The sequence below is a fragment of the Dromiciops gliroides genome, chromosome 3 (genome assembly GCF_019393635.1).
Source record: "Dromiciops gliroides isolate mDroGli1 chromosome 3, mDroGli1.pri, whole genome shotgun sequence".
In the NCBI taxonomy this organism is placed as follows: domain Eukaryota; kingdom Metazoa; phylum Chordata; class Mammalia; order Microbiotheria; family Microbiotheriidae; genus Dromiciops; species Dromiciops gliroides.
Window position 1 is genome coordinate 569,646,302 of NC_057863.1, and position 15,625 is coordinate 569,661,926.

At 39.2% G+C, this 15,625-nt stretch overlaps 1 protein-coding gene across 2 annotated transcripts in view; it reads left to right on the top strand.

Annotated features, from left to right (window-relative positions):
• Window positions 1-3,994: 3,994 nt before the first annotated feature.
• Window positions 3,995-15,625, top strand: part of CDADC1 (cytidine and dCMP deaminase domain containing 1) — a 46,056-nt gene continuing 34,425 nt past the window's right edge. Inside the window, exons 1-2 of one of the 2 annotated variants that reach the window (XM_043994126.1) lie at window positions 3,995-4,210; window positions 5,015-5,109. In XM_043994126.1, coding sequence (XP_043850061.1) covers window positions 4,129-4,210; window positions 5,015-5,109 — 177 coding nt within the window. In that variant the 5' untranslated portion in view covers window positions 3,995-4,128. The remainder of the gene's footprint in view (window positions 4,211-5,014; window positions 5,110-15,625) is intronic. The other variant, XM_043994127.1, reaches the window with a different exon arrangement.

Here is a 15,625-nt window from a genome sequence, read left to right on the forward strand (position 1 = left end):
AAATACTTTCCAATAATTTCCTTTATTGTCTCTTCAAAAGTTGTAATTCTCTCTTTTTTCTTTTCAACACAATTTTGTTTCTTTTTAAAAATCAAGTCAGCTAGCAGTTTATTTTGCTATTTTTAAAAACTCAGCTCTTAGTTTCATTAGTTCAATGGTCTTTTTGCTTATAATTTTATTAATCCCATCTTCAATTTTTAGAATTCTTTGTTATTTAGTTGGGGGATTTTAAAATGTGTTGATTATCATGCTCTACACATTGATTTTCTTTTCTTTTTTTCTTTTCTCTCTTATGTTGATAAACCTATTATAATAAATAAATTAAATAAATTTAAAGAGGCAGCTAGGTGGTGCAGTGGATAAAGCACCAGTCCTGGATTCAGGAGGACCTGAGTTCAAATTTGACCTCAGACACTTGACACTTATTAGCTGTGTGACCCTGGGCAAGTCATTTAACCCTCATTGGCCTGGAAAAAAAATTAACCTACTATATATCATAATTCAGACAAGTGTTATGCATCCACTTCTTTTTCTATGTGGACATTTTTTTCCATTTTTTATTTGCCTGAGGTCCTCCTTTCCATTTCATTCTTAAAAGTCATCAAGATGACTGCTTAATTGTCTTTTGCCAAGGTTGCTTTAAACTGGTTTTACTCTCCAGATAATACTGCTTGTAGTTTTCTATTATTCTTCTGCATATATTCTAAGTTTATATTGCCCTTGGCTACTATGTTTCTCTGCTTGAAAAGAAAGCCAAGTGTTTTCCAAGACTTTTTAGGTTCTTTTGAGTTCCTAGTTATGGCAATTATTTTTCACTGGTTAGGTTTCTGGAGAAATTATAATCAATCTCGATTTCTTTTCCTTATTCAACCACCTGCATCAAGCACTTATTCAATAAACTTCTACTATGTCCTAAGTGCCATGCTAGGTGCTTGAGGTAAGGCAAAAATGAAACAGTCCCTCCTCTTGAGTAGCTTATGTCGAATATTAAAATATAGTTTTTGTATCTGCCTGTTTCCTACAAACAGATCAGAGAAATAATGTTTAATTTCTCCTACAAATCAGAGAGAGAAAAAACATACCTGTCCTCCTACGAAACAAATCAGAGACAGACAGAAAAACGTAACATCAATTTAATATTTTGTTGCCCCAAGAAGAAATGTAACATGTATCATGATCATGTGGGAGACTTCCCTCCTAAGAGAGAGAAGCTCAGAGGACTCCCCATTTCTGAGGGTATTTATATATGGCTTAAGTCACCTGATTCAGGGTGTTGTCAGTTTCAATAGTAATGATACAGAAATCAACCCAGAAGCAAAAAGCAGTTTAACAATTTCAGTTATCACAAGTATAGAGGGAATACAGAAGCATCATGATAAGACTACCGGATTCCAAAAAGGGTTTCGGCAAGGATGAGGCGTCCAGATGTGACCATAGATAGGGACTTATTATCCTGAGGGAAAAGAAGTCACTAGGTAGGATTTTTTTACCTGCTAACTATCTGGGTTAAGTTTAGAGTTCAGTTGAAGGACACATTTGACCTATTTAATCCTATTAATCCAGGGTTTCATAAAACTCCTTTTGGATAATAAGGTACCTCCATCAAATCCAGGTGATATTAACACTTACAACCTACTGGCAATTAGATGATTATTTAGTGCACTCAAACTGGAGTCAGAAGTCCTGAGTTCAAATGTGGCCTGAGAACTTAATAACTATGTAACCTCAGATAAGTGACTTGAGTTCTATTTTCTTTGGTTCCCTAATCTGTAAAATGGGGATAATAATTAAATCTACCACACAGGGTTGTTGTAAGGATAAAATTAGATATTTGTAAAGTGCTTTGCAAACCTTGAAGTACAATATAATTGCAATTATTTTATCATTATCATCCTCATCATCCTTGGTAGAAACAACACAAACATGTACAGGTAAGTAAATATAAATTATATACAAATTAAATTGCATTAATAACTTTAAAAAATACATCTATCTGTAATTGTTTTAAACTGTTCACCACTTTTTCTCATTTTTGTTCTTTTTGTTCTGTAGAAGCAGAGGGTGTACAGTGGAAAGACTGCTAGATTGGAGTGAGAGGACTTTGAACCCTGACATTTGCCCCTTGTGTAACTTGTAATCTTCTCTGATGTCAAGGGTAAAATTTAACATAGGGTAAACTGAGGCATTCTCTGAGCAATATAACATTTATTAACAAGGGCATGCTGCCTGTCAATAAAGAGGTCCATGATTTGCCTCTGTTTATGTCAAAAACCGTGAGTAAAAGAACAGTTGCCTTTTTATAGGTTGGGGGGAGTATAGAACAAAGAAAAGAAAAGGGTAGATGACATCATGAGATTGAGGACAATATGACTGGTTACAGAGCTGAGGCGCTGGGAACCACATAATTGGTAGGAAGTCTGGTAATGAGGACTAGCAAAAACCCTCTCTTTTCCCCCTCATGACTAGGAATGCTCATTGTCTGAGACTAGGTGCAAGGTGAAAAGATAACAAGCCAGCCCTTCTTGGACAGCAAACCAGAATCCTTGAAGATGGTTTGGTGGTATAAAGACAGTGGTCCTGACTCCCTTGTCTTCACACGCATCCCCCAAGAATTAAATCAATGCTTTGCAAGTGAGCTGAATTTCTAAACTTAGCCCATTATAGACCTGCTGACTGTCTGAACCCAAGTTCAGGAACAGAGAACCATGACTTAAGTAGTTACAGGGCAAAAGCAATTAATTGGAAATAGTACCAATAAAAAAATTATACAGGGTTGATCTTAATCTTCTCCCTGAATCCATTTCCTTATCTCTAAAATGAAGGGGTTGGACTAGATAATCTCCTTTGATGTCCCTTTTGAAATCTATCTCTTCAAACGTTTCAGTTGTGTCCAGCTTTGTTACCTCATTTGGGGTTTTCTTGGCAAAGATACTGGAGTGGTTTGCCATTGCTTCTCCAACTCATTTTTACAGAAGAGGAAATGAAGGCAAACAGGGTAAAGTGACTTGCCCAGGGACACACAGCTAATAACTGTCTGAGGCCAGATTTGAACTCATGAAGACAAGTCTTCCTGATTCCAAGCCCACTGCTCTATCTACTTTGCCACCTTACTGCCCACCAAATCCATAGCTATGATCTATCTATATGTCAAAACCAATAGGAGAGCATAACACACAATTTATAAATATCTTTAAAAGGTATAAAATAAATTGCTATGCTAAATCGAGAGAGGAGGTCATTAATGACAATTGGGAGATTGGGGAGGATGTGCCATTTGAGTTGGGCCTGCAAGGATGGGTAGAAATTCCATGAGTAAAGAAATGTCACACAGCTAGTAAGTGTCAAGTGTCTGAGGCGACATTTGAACTCAGGTACTCCTGAATCCAGGGCTGGTGCTTTATCCACTGCGCCACCTAGCTGCCCCCAAATGAGCCTTTTGATAATATTTTCCCGACCTTGAATGCCATTTCCCCCCAGTCTGAAGTCCATCCCTCAGCGCATGCTCAAATCCTACATCCTGCAGGGTCCACTCCAGTGTTAGCTGCACCTTCTCCCACCATCCCATCCTGGCTCTGCGCAGCTTTAAAATGTTCTCTTTTAACTCACTATTAGTATTATAAATAATAATAATCACCACTCTCGGCTCTCAGTTCAGTTCAAATGGAGTCTCCTCTATATAATTCCCATGTGCCCCTGGGCCTGATTCCTCAAACCCAAAATAAGGGGGTTATTGATGTAGAGAGGATATCTACATGGATACAGAGTAAAATATTTTCACCTCTTCTTCACCTTTGTTCCCAGAGAGCCTGACAGGAAGCTGTATTGGGCAAAACTTGTCCTTCCCCTTCTCCTCCTGTGTCTCACCTCCTCCCCTTCTCTCTCTTCCCTCCCTCCCTCCTTCCCTCCTTCCTCGCCGCACCCCCACCCCCAACCCCTCTCCAGCCGCAGCCAGCCGCGAGTCACAGAGATGCGCCAGGTAGCGAGGGGGCGGGGCGTGACGTCAGCTCCGTGCGCCGCGGCCGTTGCTTTACCGTTGCTGGGAGAAGGCGGAAGGCGGAGCCTGTGGGGGACCGGGATCATGCCTGACGCCGGGGAGTCCCGCGGGCTGCAGAGACCTCCGGGGTCGGGATGAAAGAAGCAGAGCAAATGCAAAATCTGGAGAGCGCGGGGGCCGGGCGGTCAGTGAGCACGCAGACTGGCAGTATGACCGGTGAGTGCCCGGGCGCCTTGACCGTGACCCCGACCCCGACCCCGAGCCCCGGAGCTCCTCCTTGTCCTTCCGGCTTCCTCCAGTAGCCTCGCCTCGGCGCTGTCCGGGATCCCGGGCTCCAGAGTCTTGCAGGACGCTCCTCTGGGAGCCCGTGCCCCGAATTCCCCACGGCCCGGAAGGGCCTGAAAGGAGGCGGGGGAGCCCCTGACCTCCACCCACTCACTCCTCTGGCCCGTGTTCTGCATTGACCTCCTGACCCCGACCCGCGCCCCTACCCCGACGTTGTCTTTTCTTCGGGCTTTCAAAGGACTTCTCCGTGCCGCGTCCCTGTGATAACTACAGCCCCGTCGCTTTTAATTGGGCCGGCAGCTGGGTGCTGCCTCGGGTCTGGGAGTCATCCCCACTTCGGCTTTGGCCGCGAGCGCTGCAGGGGGTCAGCCACGAGTCTGTGCGGGATAAACTTGGCTATCTCTTCTGTTAGCTAGCTTGGAGAGGTCTGCTGCGCACTTTACAGATAGGATCTCATTTTGTCCTCGGGACAGCCCCCTGAGGCATGGGCCGTTGTTAGCCCTGGTAAGGGTCACCCCGTTAGCAAAGGTTAGATTGGAGCTCTGGTCTTCCGGGCTCTCCGGGTCCAGCTTTCTGTCTGCTGCACCACCAGCCTGTTCACCTTAATAGCAGTTAATGAACCTGAAAGACCATTTCTCTTTCTGTTAGAGCAAAGCAGTACTAAAGTTTTGACAAGCCAAAGAATGCTTGTTTTCCCGAGCATTCGTAGTAAAGTATGTTTTCGATTATTTGTAGGTCAAATACCAAGGCTTTCTAAAGTCAACCTTTTCACTCTGCTCAGTCTCTGGATGGAACTCTTCCCAACAGTGGAAAAAAAGCAAAAATTACAGGTAGAATTTATTTTTCTTTTAATGCTGCTTACTCTTCCCTTCCCCCCAGTGTTGCACAAACTGGTCAAGAAAGAAAGACACCTTAAATTTTCACAATTGAAAAGCACCTCTGAGATGCATTTTTTGGTGGGGCAATGTGGGTTAAGTGACTTGCCCAGGGTCACACAGCTAGTAAATGTCTGAGGTTGAATTTGAACTCAGTTCCTCCTGTATCCACGGCTGGTGCTTTATCCACTGCACCACCTAGCTGCCCCCTCTGAGATGCATTTTTGACACTTGTTGCTCATAAATGCAACTGTGAATGTTTTAAATGGGGAAAGATAATTTTCAGATTTGGTCACATTTCAGTCACAGTTTCTGACCTGTGATTTAAGTCTAACATAATTTAATACTTAATTATCTTTTATCTTATATTGGACACTGTTGTTTTACATGAATCAATTTTGCCTTCATTGGATTGTAAACCTCTTCAGGGCAGGGTTGATGTGTTAAATTACATTTGAATCTCCAAAAATATATAAGGCAGTGCTGTGCTTATAGTAGACAGTCTATAAATACTTGATTGATTAATGCTCACTTTCTTCCTTGGACCTGGTTAGACCAAATTAAAATAGGTTAGAAGTGTATAATAATGGTTATCATTTTACAGGCAAAAAGCCAGCATAGTGAAAAGACTTACCTATATTCAGTCCACATAAATATATACTGATTGCCTAGGGTTTTTTCCTTGACTATTATTTTCTTCTTTAACGTGTACTTTTATTTGAACTAGTGTTAAGTGAGTGTACAAGTAAAGTTTCTTCCCTCCTTCAAGAACTGGGACTAATCTCATTGAACTCCTAGGAAGACTATAAAAAGCCTTCATTCATATCTATGTTGGGAGGGCTGGGTGGGAGAAGAGGGGCACTATTATGTCTCTGAATGTTTTTTTTAAATGAACAAATATTAAGGTTACAGATATAAAAAAGGGGTCTGGGTTTTTTGTTTTGTTTTGTTTTTTTGGTGAGGCAGTTGGGGTTAAGTGACTTGCCCAGGGTCACACAGCTAGTGTTAAGTGGTGGAGGCTGTATTTGAACTCAGGTCCTCCTGAATCCAGGGCTGGTGCTTTATCCACTTCGCCACCTAACTGCCTGGTGTCTGTTTTTTTTAAAGATTACATAATAAACATGTACAGCAATATTATTTCTTCTTGCTTCCCCTACCTCATCTAGATTTATGTAATTAGCTCCTCTGGCTGCAGAGCAGCTTTTACTGAGACAAGTAACTCTCTGTAACAGTCTATATTACACAGTAGAACTTTAGGGATGTATGTGTGTCTCTAACATACTTAGACTGTTCATCACTTTCACTGTTTTTAAACCCTGAGTCAAGTGTCTCCCAAAACTAAATAAAGCCATTCCAATCTTATTTCTCTCTTCAGTGAGGGTTAAGTGACTTGCCCAAGGTCACACAGCTAGTACATGTCAAGTGTGTGAGGCTGGATTTGAACTCAGGTCCTCCTGAATCCAGGGCTGGTGCTTTATCCACTGTGCCACCTAGCTCCCCCCCCCCTTTTTTTTTCAATCTCATCTCTTTTTTGAGCATTTATCATCACAAACTTTGACAAAAATTAAAAATTTTTAAAACCCAGCAATCTATTTAGAATAATAATAATAGCTAGCATTTATATAGCACTTACTATGTACCAAGCACCTTTCTAAGCACTTTACAAGTATTATTATCTCATTTGATCCTTACAACAACCCTGAGAGGTAGGTACTGTTATTGTCCCCATTTTACAGATGAAGAAGCTGAGGTAGACAAGTTAAGTGACTTGCCCACTATTACACAGCTAGACCATTTCTGAAAGCTAGATTTGAACTCAGATCTTCCTGACTCCAGGTGCAATGCTTTATCCATTGTACCACCTCACTAGAATGCTAGAAGCATTTGCATTGGACAGTGGATAATGGAGAATCCAGATTCATCATACACCTGCTGGAAAGGAGACAGGGAGGCCAGACTGGAATTTCTAATCCAGAGAGAGGACTTGCCCTTAGGTGGTGCAATCACCTTAATTTTCATTGTACTGGGCATTAGAGTTGTAATCTCCCTCTGATTCCTGTCAGCAGTACCTAGATACAGGGTGTTACCCCAAGACAATATGGTATTGGTATATACATCATCTGACTGATAATATAGGCAGTGAACCACACCTACAGTTGCCTAACCTCTGAAGAGAAGCAGGGGAAGTTTATTTTCACCACTCTTGTCCAGAACCAAGCTTCATCATTATTATACAATATTCATTTTAACTTTTTATTGTTTTTATTTACATTGTTATAGTCATTATGCATATATCCTACCCCCCCCCCTTACTTCATCTTGCATTGGTTCAAATAAATCTTTTCAGCCTTCTCTGAATTCCTTGTATTCATTGTTTCTTTTGGCACATAAATGTTTATTTACATTCATGTACCACAATTTGTTTAGCCATTCCCCAAATTCCCCAATCTCTGGAATGGTAGGTACAAAGTGCAATGAGTAGAGAGTTGGACTTGAGAGTCAGAAAGTCCTGAGTTCAAATGCAGCCTCATATACTTACCAGCTGTAAGACCCTGGACAGCTCACTTAGCCTCTGTCTGTCAGAGTTTACTTTTCTGGAAAAAGGGGGTCATAAAAGCACCTTTGCCCCAGGGTGGTTATGAGATTAAAAATGACATAGTTTGTGAAGCGCTTTGCAAACCTGCATAAATGCTAGTTATCATTTGCTATTCTTATCATCTCTTTAGATGCTAGAGAGGCAGAATGGTGTGGGGGGTAGAGCTCAGGGCTTGAAGTCAGTCAGTAAACAGTCTGCTGTATGCCAGGCACTGTGCTACGTGCTGTGGATACAAAGAACGGGAAAAGAAAGCCCTGACCTCAGGAAGCTTGCAGTTTAATGGAGGAAGACAACACAAAAAGAAACTGGAGTGGGAAGTATACCCTGCTGGGGGCCATGATAAAGACCTGTAACCCAGTAGGATGTGATGAGGTGGCTGCCCTTAAATGGAAGATCTGAAAGGAGCTTTCATGCTTCCCATCTACTCTCTCCAGAGGGAGGGAGAGGTTCCTAGGGGGCAGGGGTTACTGAGCAGATGTGAGTTTCAGAATTGTTTCAATTTTGCTGGAAGATAAGGAAGTCCAGGAAATTGGCTGGGTGGAAATGTCAGGAAGATCAGGATTTACATCCCACCTCTGATATTTCCTAGCTCTGTGACCCCAGGCAAGTCACTTAGGTCTCCTGAGCCTCAGGTTCTTCATTTATAAAATGAGTTTTAAATCTGTAGTATTACTCTGTTTTCAGAGTAACTGCTACCATGGATATTTTGGTGTGTGAGACCTTTTTGTCTTTGACTTCCATGGGGTATGTCCCTAGCAGTGAAGTCTCTGGGTCAAAGCTCATAGAAATTTTGTTCATTTTCTTAGCATAATTCCAAATAGCTTTCCATAATAATTGGGCCAATTCACAGTTCTGTCATCTGTGTATTAGTGTGCCCATCTTGCCACAGCTCCTCTTCCAACACTGACTATACTTATCTTTAAATAGTAAGCACTAGTTGGCTGACTTTGCTAACTTGTTGGGTATGAAGGTGAATTCTCTATGCTTCTTATTATTAATGATTTGGAACATATGGTTGTTAATAGTCTACAATTCATAGACTTTGAGAGTTGGCAGTGACCTATTTTCCATTTAATCCAACTCATACATGAAAAAACTTTAGCTAACAGACAACTGGTCAGCTAGCCTCTTCTTATTTTGTTTTTTGTTTGTTTTGTTTTTGGCAGGGCAGTGAGGGTTAAGTGACTTGCCCAGGGTTACACAGCTAGTAAGTGTCAAGTGTTTGAGGTCGGATTTGAACTCAGGTCCTCCTGAAACCAGGCCTGGTGCTTTCTTCACTGCGCCACCTAGCTGCACCCAAAGCTAGCCTCTTGAAGACAGACTCACCATCACTAAAGGCATCTCCTTCCACTGATTGAGAGATCTAACTGTTAAGAAGCCTTTATTGTTATAAAGCATAACTTTTACCTTTTTGTAACTTATACCCATTACCCCTGGTTCTGCCCTCTGTGATCAGATGACAAGTCTAATCCCTTTTCCTCGAGATGGTCCTTCAAATACTTGAAGACTATTAGTTGTCCCATACCTTCTGAGTCTTTTCCATACTTAACTTCCTCAGTACCTCCTGAGATGCTGTACTCTTAAGACCTTTATCTTCCTAATTGTCCTCTTCTAGGACACTCTCCAGCAAATTAGGGATGCTTTCTTAATCTGTTGTGTCCAGAACCGAATACTCTCTTCTTAATTAGCTCTGATGAAGGAAGAAAACCTCTTCCAACTCTGAGAATTTTCACTGGCCCTCTCCCATTCCTGGTATACTTGCCCTCCTTATCTTTACTTACCTCCTGGCTTCCTTCAAGTCTCAGCTGAAGGCCCACCTGCTATAAGAAGCCTTTACCAACCTTCCTTAATCTTTGTGCCTTCCCTTTGAGACTAGCTCCACTTGAAACTGTCTATATCTTGTTTGTACATAACTGTTTTCATGTTATCTACCCCATTAGACTGAAAGCAGGAGCTGTTTTGTTGTTGTTGTTGTTTTTTAATTTCTTTTTATCACCAAAGCTTGACACAATGCCTGGGACATAGTAGGAGCTAAATCAATGTTAGATGAGTCTTATATTTGATTCCTTCTTCTTAGAAGCCACACCTCTTTTAATTTACCTTTTGAGAACTCTCTTTTCATATTCTTTGACCACTTATCTTTGTAAATAGCTCTTGGTCTTATATATATTTCTATTAGCTACCTATATATTCTGTATATCAGGCAGAGAAATCCTTTGATTTTCAATAAAATATTTTTTCCTCTTTAAGTATAGTGCCTTGTACAGAGAAAGTATTTAGTTAATGTTGAATTGGATTAAATTGAATTGTCTCTGTGTTCTTAGAACATTATCTATAAAATTCTATCATGATTTCTCTTTCATACCTGTAAGTCCCTTATTCCTCAAACCTTTGCCCTTCTTAATTATTTTTTTTTTTTTGTGAGGCAATTGGGGTTAAGTGACTTGCTCAGGGTCACACAGCTAGTAAGTGTTAAGTGTCTGAGGCTGGATTTGAACTCAGGTACTCCCGACTCCAAGGCCAGTGCTCTATCCACTGCACCACCTACCTGCCCCAATTTTCCTAAGAATCATTTTTATGGGTAAAACATCAATGAAACATTTTCAGGTAAAGATTCTTGAGAGCTTTGGGACTTTAACAAACTATATTAAAAGGGTAATCGCATTCAAGCTTTGACAGAAAATATGTAAGACAGATATTATAAGATCATGTTAGATGGTCATGTAATCTAATCCCCTTAATTTTACAGAATGAGGAAACTGAGGCCCAGAGAGCTGAAGTTCCTAAGCCAATTTCTATTAAAATAAATAACAGAGTTGGCATTCAAACTCAGTTCATGGGTCTCCAACTCCAGAGATCTTTCCACTGTACCAGTTAGAGAAGGATAAGGATGTAACTTATACTGAAATAAAGATTTAACAAAATTACTTTAGACTTCATTAATTTCTCCAAATGAATGAGAAATGGTAAAAGGTATAGAATTATACGTGATTAATAATGATATACCCATGATTATAAAGTAATGAAGCCAATGTAGCCCCTTTCAATTGCAAAGAATATCAGTAATACACACAGTAATTACTTACTTACTGTCTTTAAAAATTTATAAAGAGGGGCAGCTAGGTGGCGCAGTGGATAGAGCACCGGCCCTGGAGTCAGGAGTACATGAGTTCAAATCCGGCCTCAGACACTTAACACTTACTAGCTGTGTGACTCTGGGCAAGTCACTTAACCCCAATTGCCTCACTAAAAAAAAAAAAACCCCAAAACAAAACAAAAAAATTTATAAAGAAAAAAAGAGTTCACTTGAGGAAGAAAAATGAAACAAACAAAAAATACTGTTTAGGCTTATTGTTAACATCTTGATAAAAATAATTCCAAGCCAATTATGTGGTTATAAAGATACATTATTAACATGATTGAGAAAATGTTAGTTTTAGAAAATTATATATATATATGAAGCAATTGAGGTTGAGTGACTTGCCCAAGGTCACACAGCTAGTAAGTGTCAAGTGTCTGAGGCCTGATTTGAACTCAGGTCCTCTTGAATCCAGGGCCGGTGCTCTATCCACTGCGCCACCTAGCTGCCCTAGAAATTACATTTTTTTAAAAAATATCTTTATGTACCTTAAGCTTTCTTAGTTTGACAGTTTTCCTGGCATCCTATTTTCTCATTTGGCAAATTCCATACTAAGGAAATCAGTTCTTTAACAAATTTTCAAATATCCTGTTTGAAATCTTTATTTAGAATTTGTAGGCCTAAATGCATATCCATTACCTATTTGAAATTAGTAGCCTGTAGAACTTTAAAGTTTTCACATTATGCTTATATTCTAAAATTTGAGTTATTTATTTTTAACATCTTTTGAAATTCTTTTTTATGTAAATAGTATTTTTTCCAATTGCATGTAAAGATAGTTTTTAACATTGATTTTTTAATAAGAATTTGAGTTCCAAATTTTTCTCTCTCCCCAAGACAGGAAGCAATCGGATATAGGTTATATACTTGTGTAATAGTTATGGTATAAAGAAAGAAACAGAACAAAACGAACCCCCCCACCCCCACACACAAAATGAACATAGTGTGCTTAAATCTGCATTCAGACTTCATCAGTTCTTTCTTTGGATGTGGAGAGCATTTTCCAACATAAGTCTTTTGGAACTGTCAGAGATAATTGTATTGCTGAAAACAACTAAGTCCATCATAGTTGATCATTGCACAATGTTGCTTTAAACATATTTTTAAAAATTTCAAATAGTAGATTTAATGCCCTATTAATTGTTGAACAACATAGGGCTGTTCATTTTTTCCCCGTGATTTGAATGAAGGCATGTGCGACATGCTTATCAAAATTTGCAGATGAAAAAGCTGGGATGGATAGGTAACTTTTTGTTTTGTTTTTAAATCTTCAGTGCTTAGCATTTAGCATTAACTTAATAAATGCTTGTTGAATTGAATCATGGAGTCAGTATCCAAAAAAGATCTAACTGGGCTAGCATGATGGGCCAAATCTAATAAGATGAAATTAAAAGGAATAAATTTTTTAAAATCAGTAGCACAAATACCAAAAGGGAACTCTATGGCTATATATCAGTTAGTAGAGTGGAAGCTTAATGGGGGCAACAACATGGTATAGCAACCCCCCAAAAACTAACATTTTCTTAGTGAGTCTGCATTAATATCAAACTAATGTTGTTCAGAATGAGGGAAGTCATTTTTTCACTGTGTTCTGCCTTGTCGAGAATAAACAATGTATTGTGTTTACTTCAGATTGTCATATTTTAAGGAGGATAAAGCATCCTTATAGTGGTTATTAGGATGGTGAGCTAACTAGAGAGTATATAATCTGAGGGATTCAGGTTTAGGTTAGGAGTGATTAGCGTAGGAAGGAAAAGACTTTCAGAGGACATGTTAGCTGTCTTCAAATATGTGTTGAGGGGCAGCTAGGTGGCACAGTGGATAGAGCACTGGCCCTGGATTCAGGAGGACCTGAGTTCAAATCCGGCCTCAGACACTTAACACTTACTAGCTGTGTGACCCTGGGCAAATCACTTAAGCCCAATTGCCTCACCAAATATATGTCTTGGAACAAAAGAGTAATTAATAAGACTTGTCCTGTTTGAACTTAGAAGGAACAGTGGGTAGGTATTACAAATAATTAGTTTGTCTTTGGTATAAAAACTTCTTGAAAATGTAGAATAGGGGGGACAGCTAGGTGGCACAGTAGATAGAGCACCGGCCTTAGATTTAGGAGTACCCGGGTTCAAATCCGGCCTCAGACACTTGACATTTACTAGCTGTGTGACCCTGGGCAAGTCACTTAACCCTCATTGCCCTGCAAAAAAAAAAAGAAAAGAAAATGTAGAATAGGTTGTTCAAGGATATTGTGTTTTGTTTTGTTTTGATCACTAGTGGTCCTCAGGCAGAGCTTGGAAGACCTATTAACAGGATATCTTAGAGGAGTTTCCTGCTAAGGTTCGAATAAGAATAGATGCCAGCCATTTCGAGGAACAATTTGGAACTATGCCCAAAGGGCTATGGGGCTGTATATACCCTTTGACCCAGTCATACCACTCTATATCCCAGAGATCATAGAAAAAGGAAAAGGACCCACATGTACAAAAATATTTATAGCAGCTCTCTTTGTGATGGTAAAGCATTGGAAATCGAGGGAATGCCCATCATTTGGGGAATGGCTGAACAAGTTGTGGTATATGAATGTAATGGAATACTATTGTGCTATAAGAAATGATGAGCAGGCAGATTTCAGAAAAACTTGGAAAGATTTAAGTGGACTGATGCTGAGTGAAGTGAGCAGAACCAGGAGAACATTGTAGACAGTAACAGAAACATTGTGAGATGATCAACTATGATAGACTTATCTCTTCTCAGCAATACAATGATCCAAGACAACTCCAAAGGACTCATGATGGAAAATGTTCTCCACATCCAGAAAAAAGAACTGTAGATTCTGAATGCAGATTGAACCATACTGTTTCTACTTTTTTTTTTTTTGAGGTTTTTCCCTTTTGTTCTGATTCTTCTTTAACAACATGACTAATGTAGAAATATGTTTAATGTGATTGTACATATATAGCCTATATCAGATTTGCTTTCTTTCTTGGAGAAGGGGGAGGGAAGGGAAGGAGGGAGGGAGAAGAATTTAGAACTAAAAATCTTATGAAAACAAATGTTGAAAACTATCTTTACATGTAACTGGAGAATAATAAAATAATTTTATGACCTCAAAAAATAGATAGATAGATAAGTGAATGAATAAGCAAACAGATAAATGAATGAATGAATAGATAAGTGGATAAATAAATGAAAGGGGAAAAATAATAGATTGATCAATATCTATTTCAGCTTTAACATTCTGTGATGTTGAGATGTAGGCAGGCCTTCATTACAAACATAAGACTTAGGAAAAGTTTTGACAGTGCTGTTCCCATTTACCTTTACTCCTCCAGCCCCCTTTTCCCCAGCTACCCACCAGAACTGCTGGTGTCAGAGTTTTAAGAGCCCCCTTCTGAAATTGCTATAGGAGCTGACCAGCCATTGGAGCTCCTCAGTCCTAACCTGTACCACGTTCTACCCACCATGGTTCTCAAGCTCATAATAGTTAGTGGCTTCTCTTTCAGCTATATTATGATTAAATAGGTTTTTGTAAACTGGATTATGAATTTAACCACTATTTATAACATTATTTCTGTAAGGAAAATGCTTTTCAAATTCCAGACAACTGACTTTTAAACAGATTTGAACTACTTGTTCTAATTTGTGTACTGGCTGAACATTTCAGGTTGATAAAGTAATAATGTATTTGATAAGGTGAAAACCTTATCATTTGTTTGTTTTTAAATGTAATAGCTATTGAGGAAGAACCATACCATTGATTTTTAGCAGAACCAAGAAAAGAATGTATTTTGGATGGTGTATTATCTAAAGAGCATAATTATATTAGTATTAAGATAACCAACTTAATATGTGAAGAATGGATTATGCCACATCAGTGAGAAATTTGATAGCCAGCCTAAAAATAGGTATTTTTATTTTAGAACTATAGTGATTCTGGCATAAACTATCATAAACATATCATAATCTCTATTAGCCAATTAGAGTGTAATAATCTAGTCTTGGGATAGAAGTCTCTTGCTAATGTGGCAAATATCTTCAAATTCTATCAATTTAATTACTTCTGTACCTCATAGGAAATTAGTCACCAAGTCTTACTGATTCTGTCTCTAAAATATCTCTTGCATATACCCTCTTCTCATCACTCATTTCATAAATCCTCTATCATAGTTTAAGATCTTCAACACTGTTCACTTAGATCATTGTAATAACCTCCTAATTGGTCTCCCTGCCTCAAGTCTTCCCCTTTCCAATCTGTCCTCCACCCACATATATAGCTGACAAAATCTTTTTTTCCCCAAAACACAAATTCGACCATGTGGCGTATCTTCTGTTCAAGAACTTTTAATGGCTCCCCAGTGACTATAAAATTAAAATTTCACTGGGGCCATGTGGTGTAGGGCTTTAAATGTCAATCTTTTTACGATAATTAAACATTACTTTCCTTCACATGCCCCAGTCAAACTGAAGTACTTGCTGTTTCCTTTATGTGTCATTTCATCTCCCGCCTCTGTACTTTCACATAGGCTACCCCCTACACCTTGAATATCCTCTATTATTTCTGTCTCTTGGAACCTATGACTTCCTTTCAAGGTAGAATTTCAGTTCCACCTCTGCTAAGAGATCTTTAGTGGCTCACCACGGTTAGTGCCTTGTGTGTGTGTGTGTGTGTGTGTGTGTGTGTGTGTGTGTGTGTACACATACATACGTATATATGCGTATGTGTATACATATCTAGT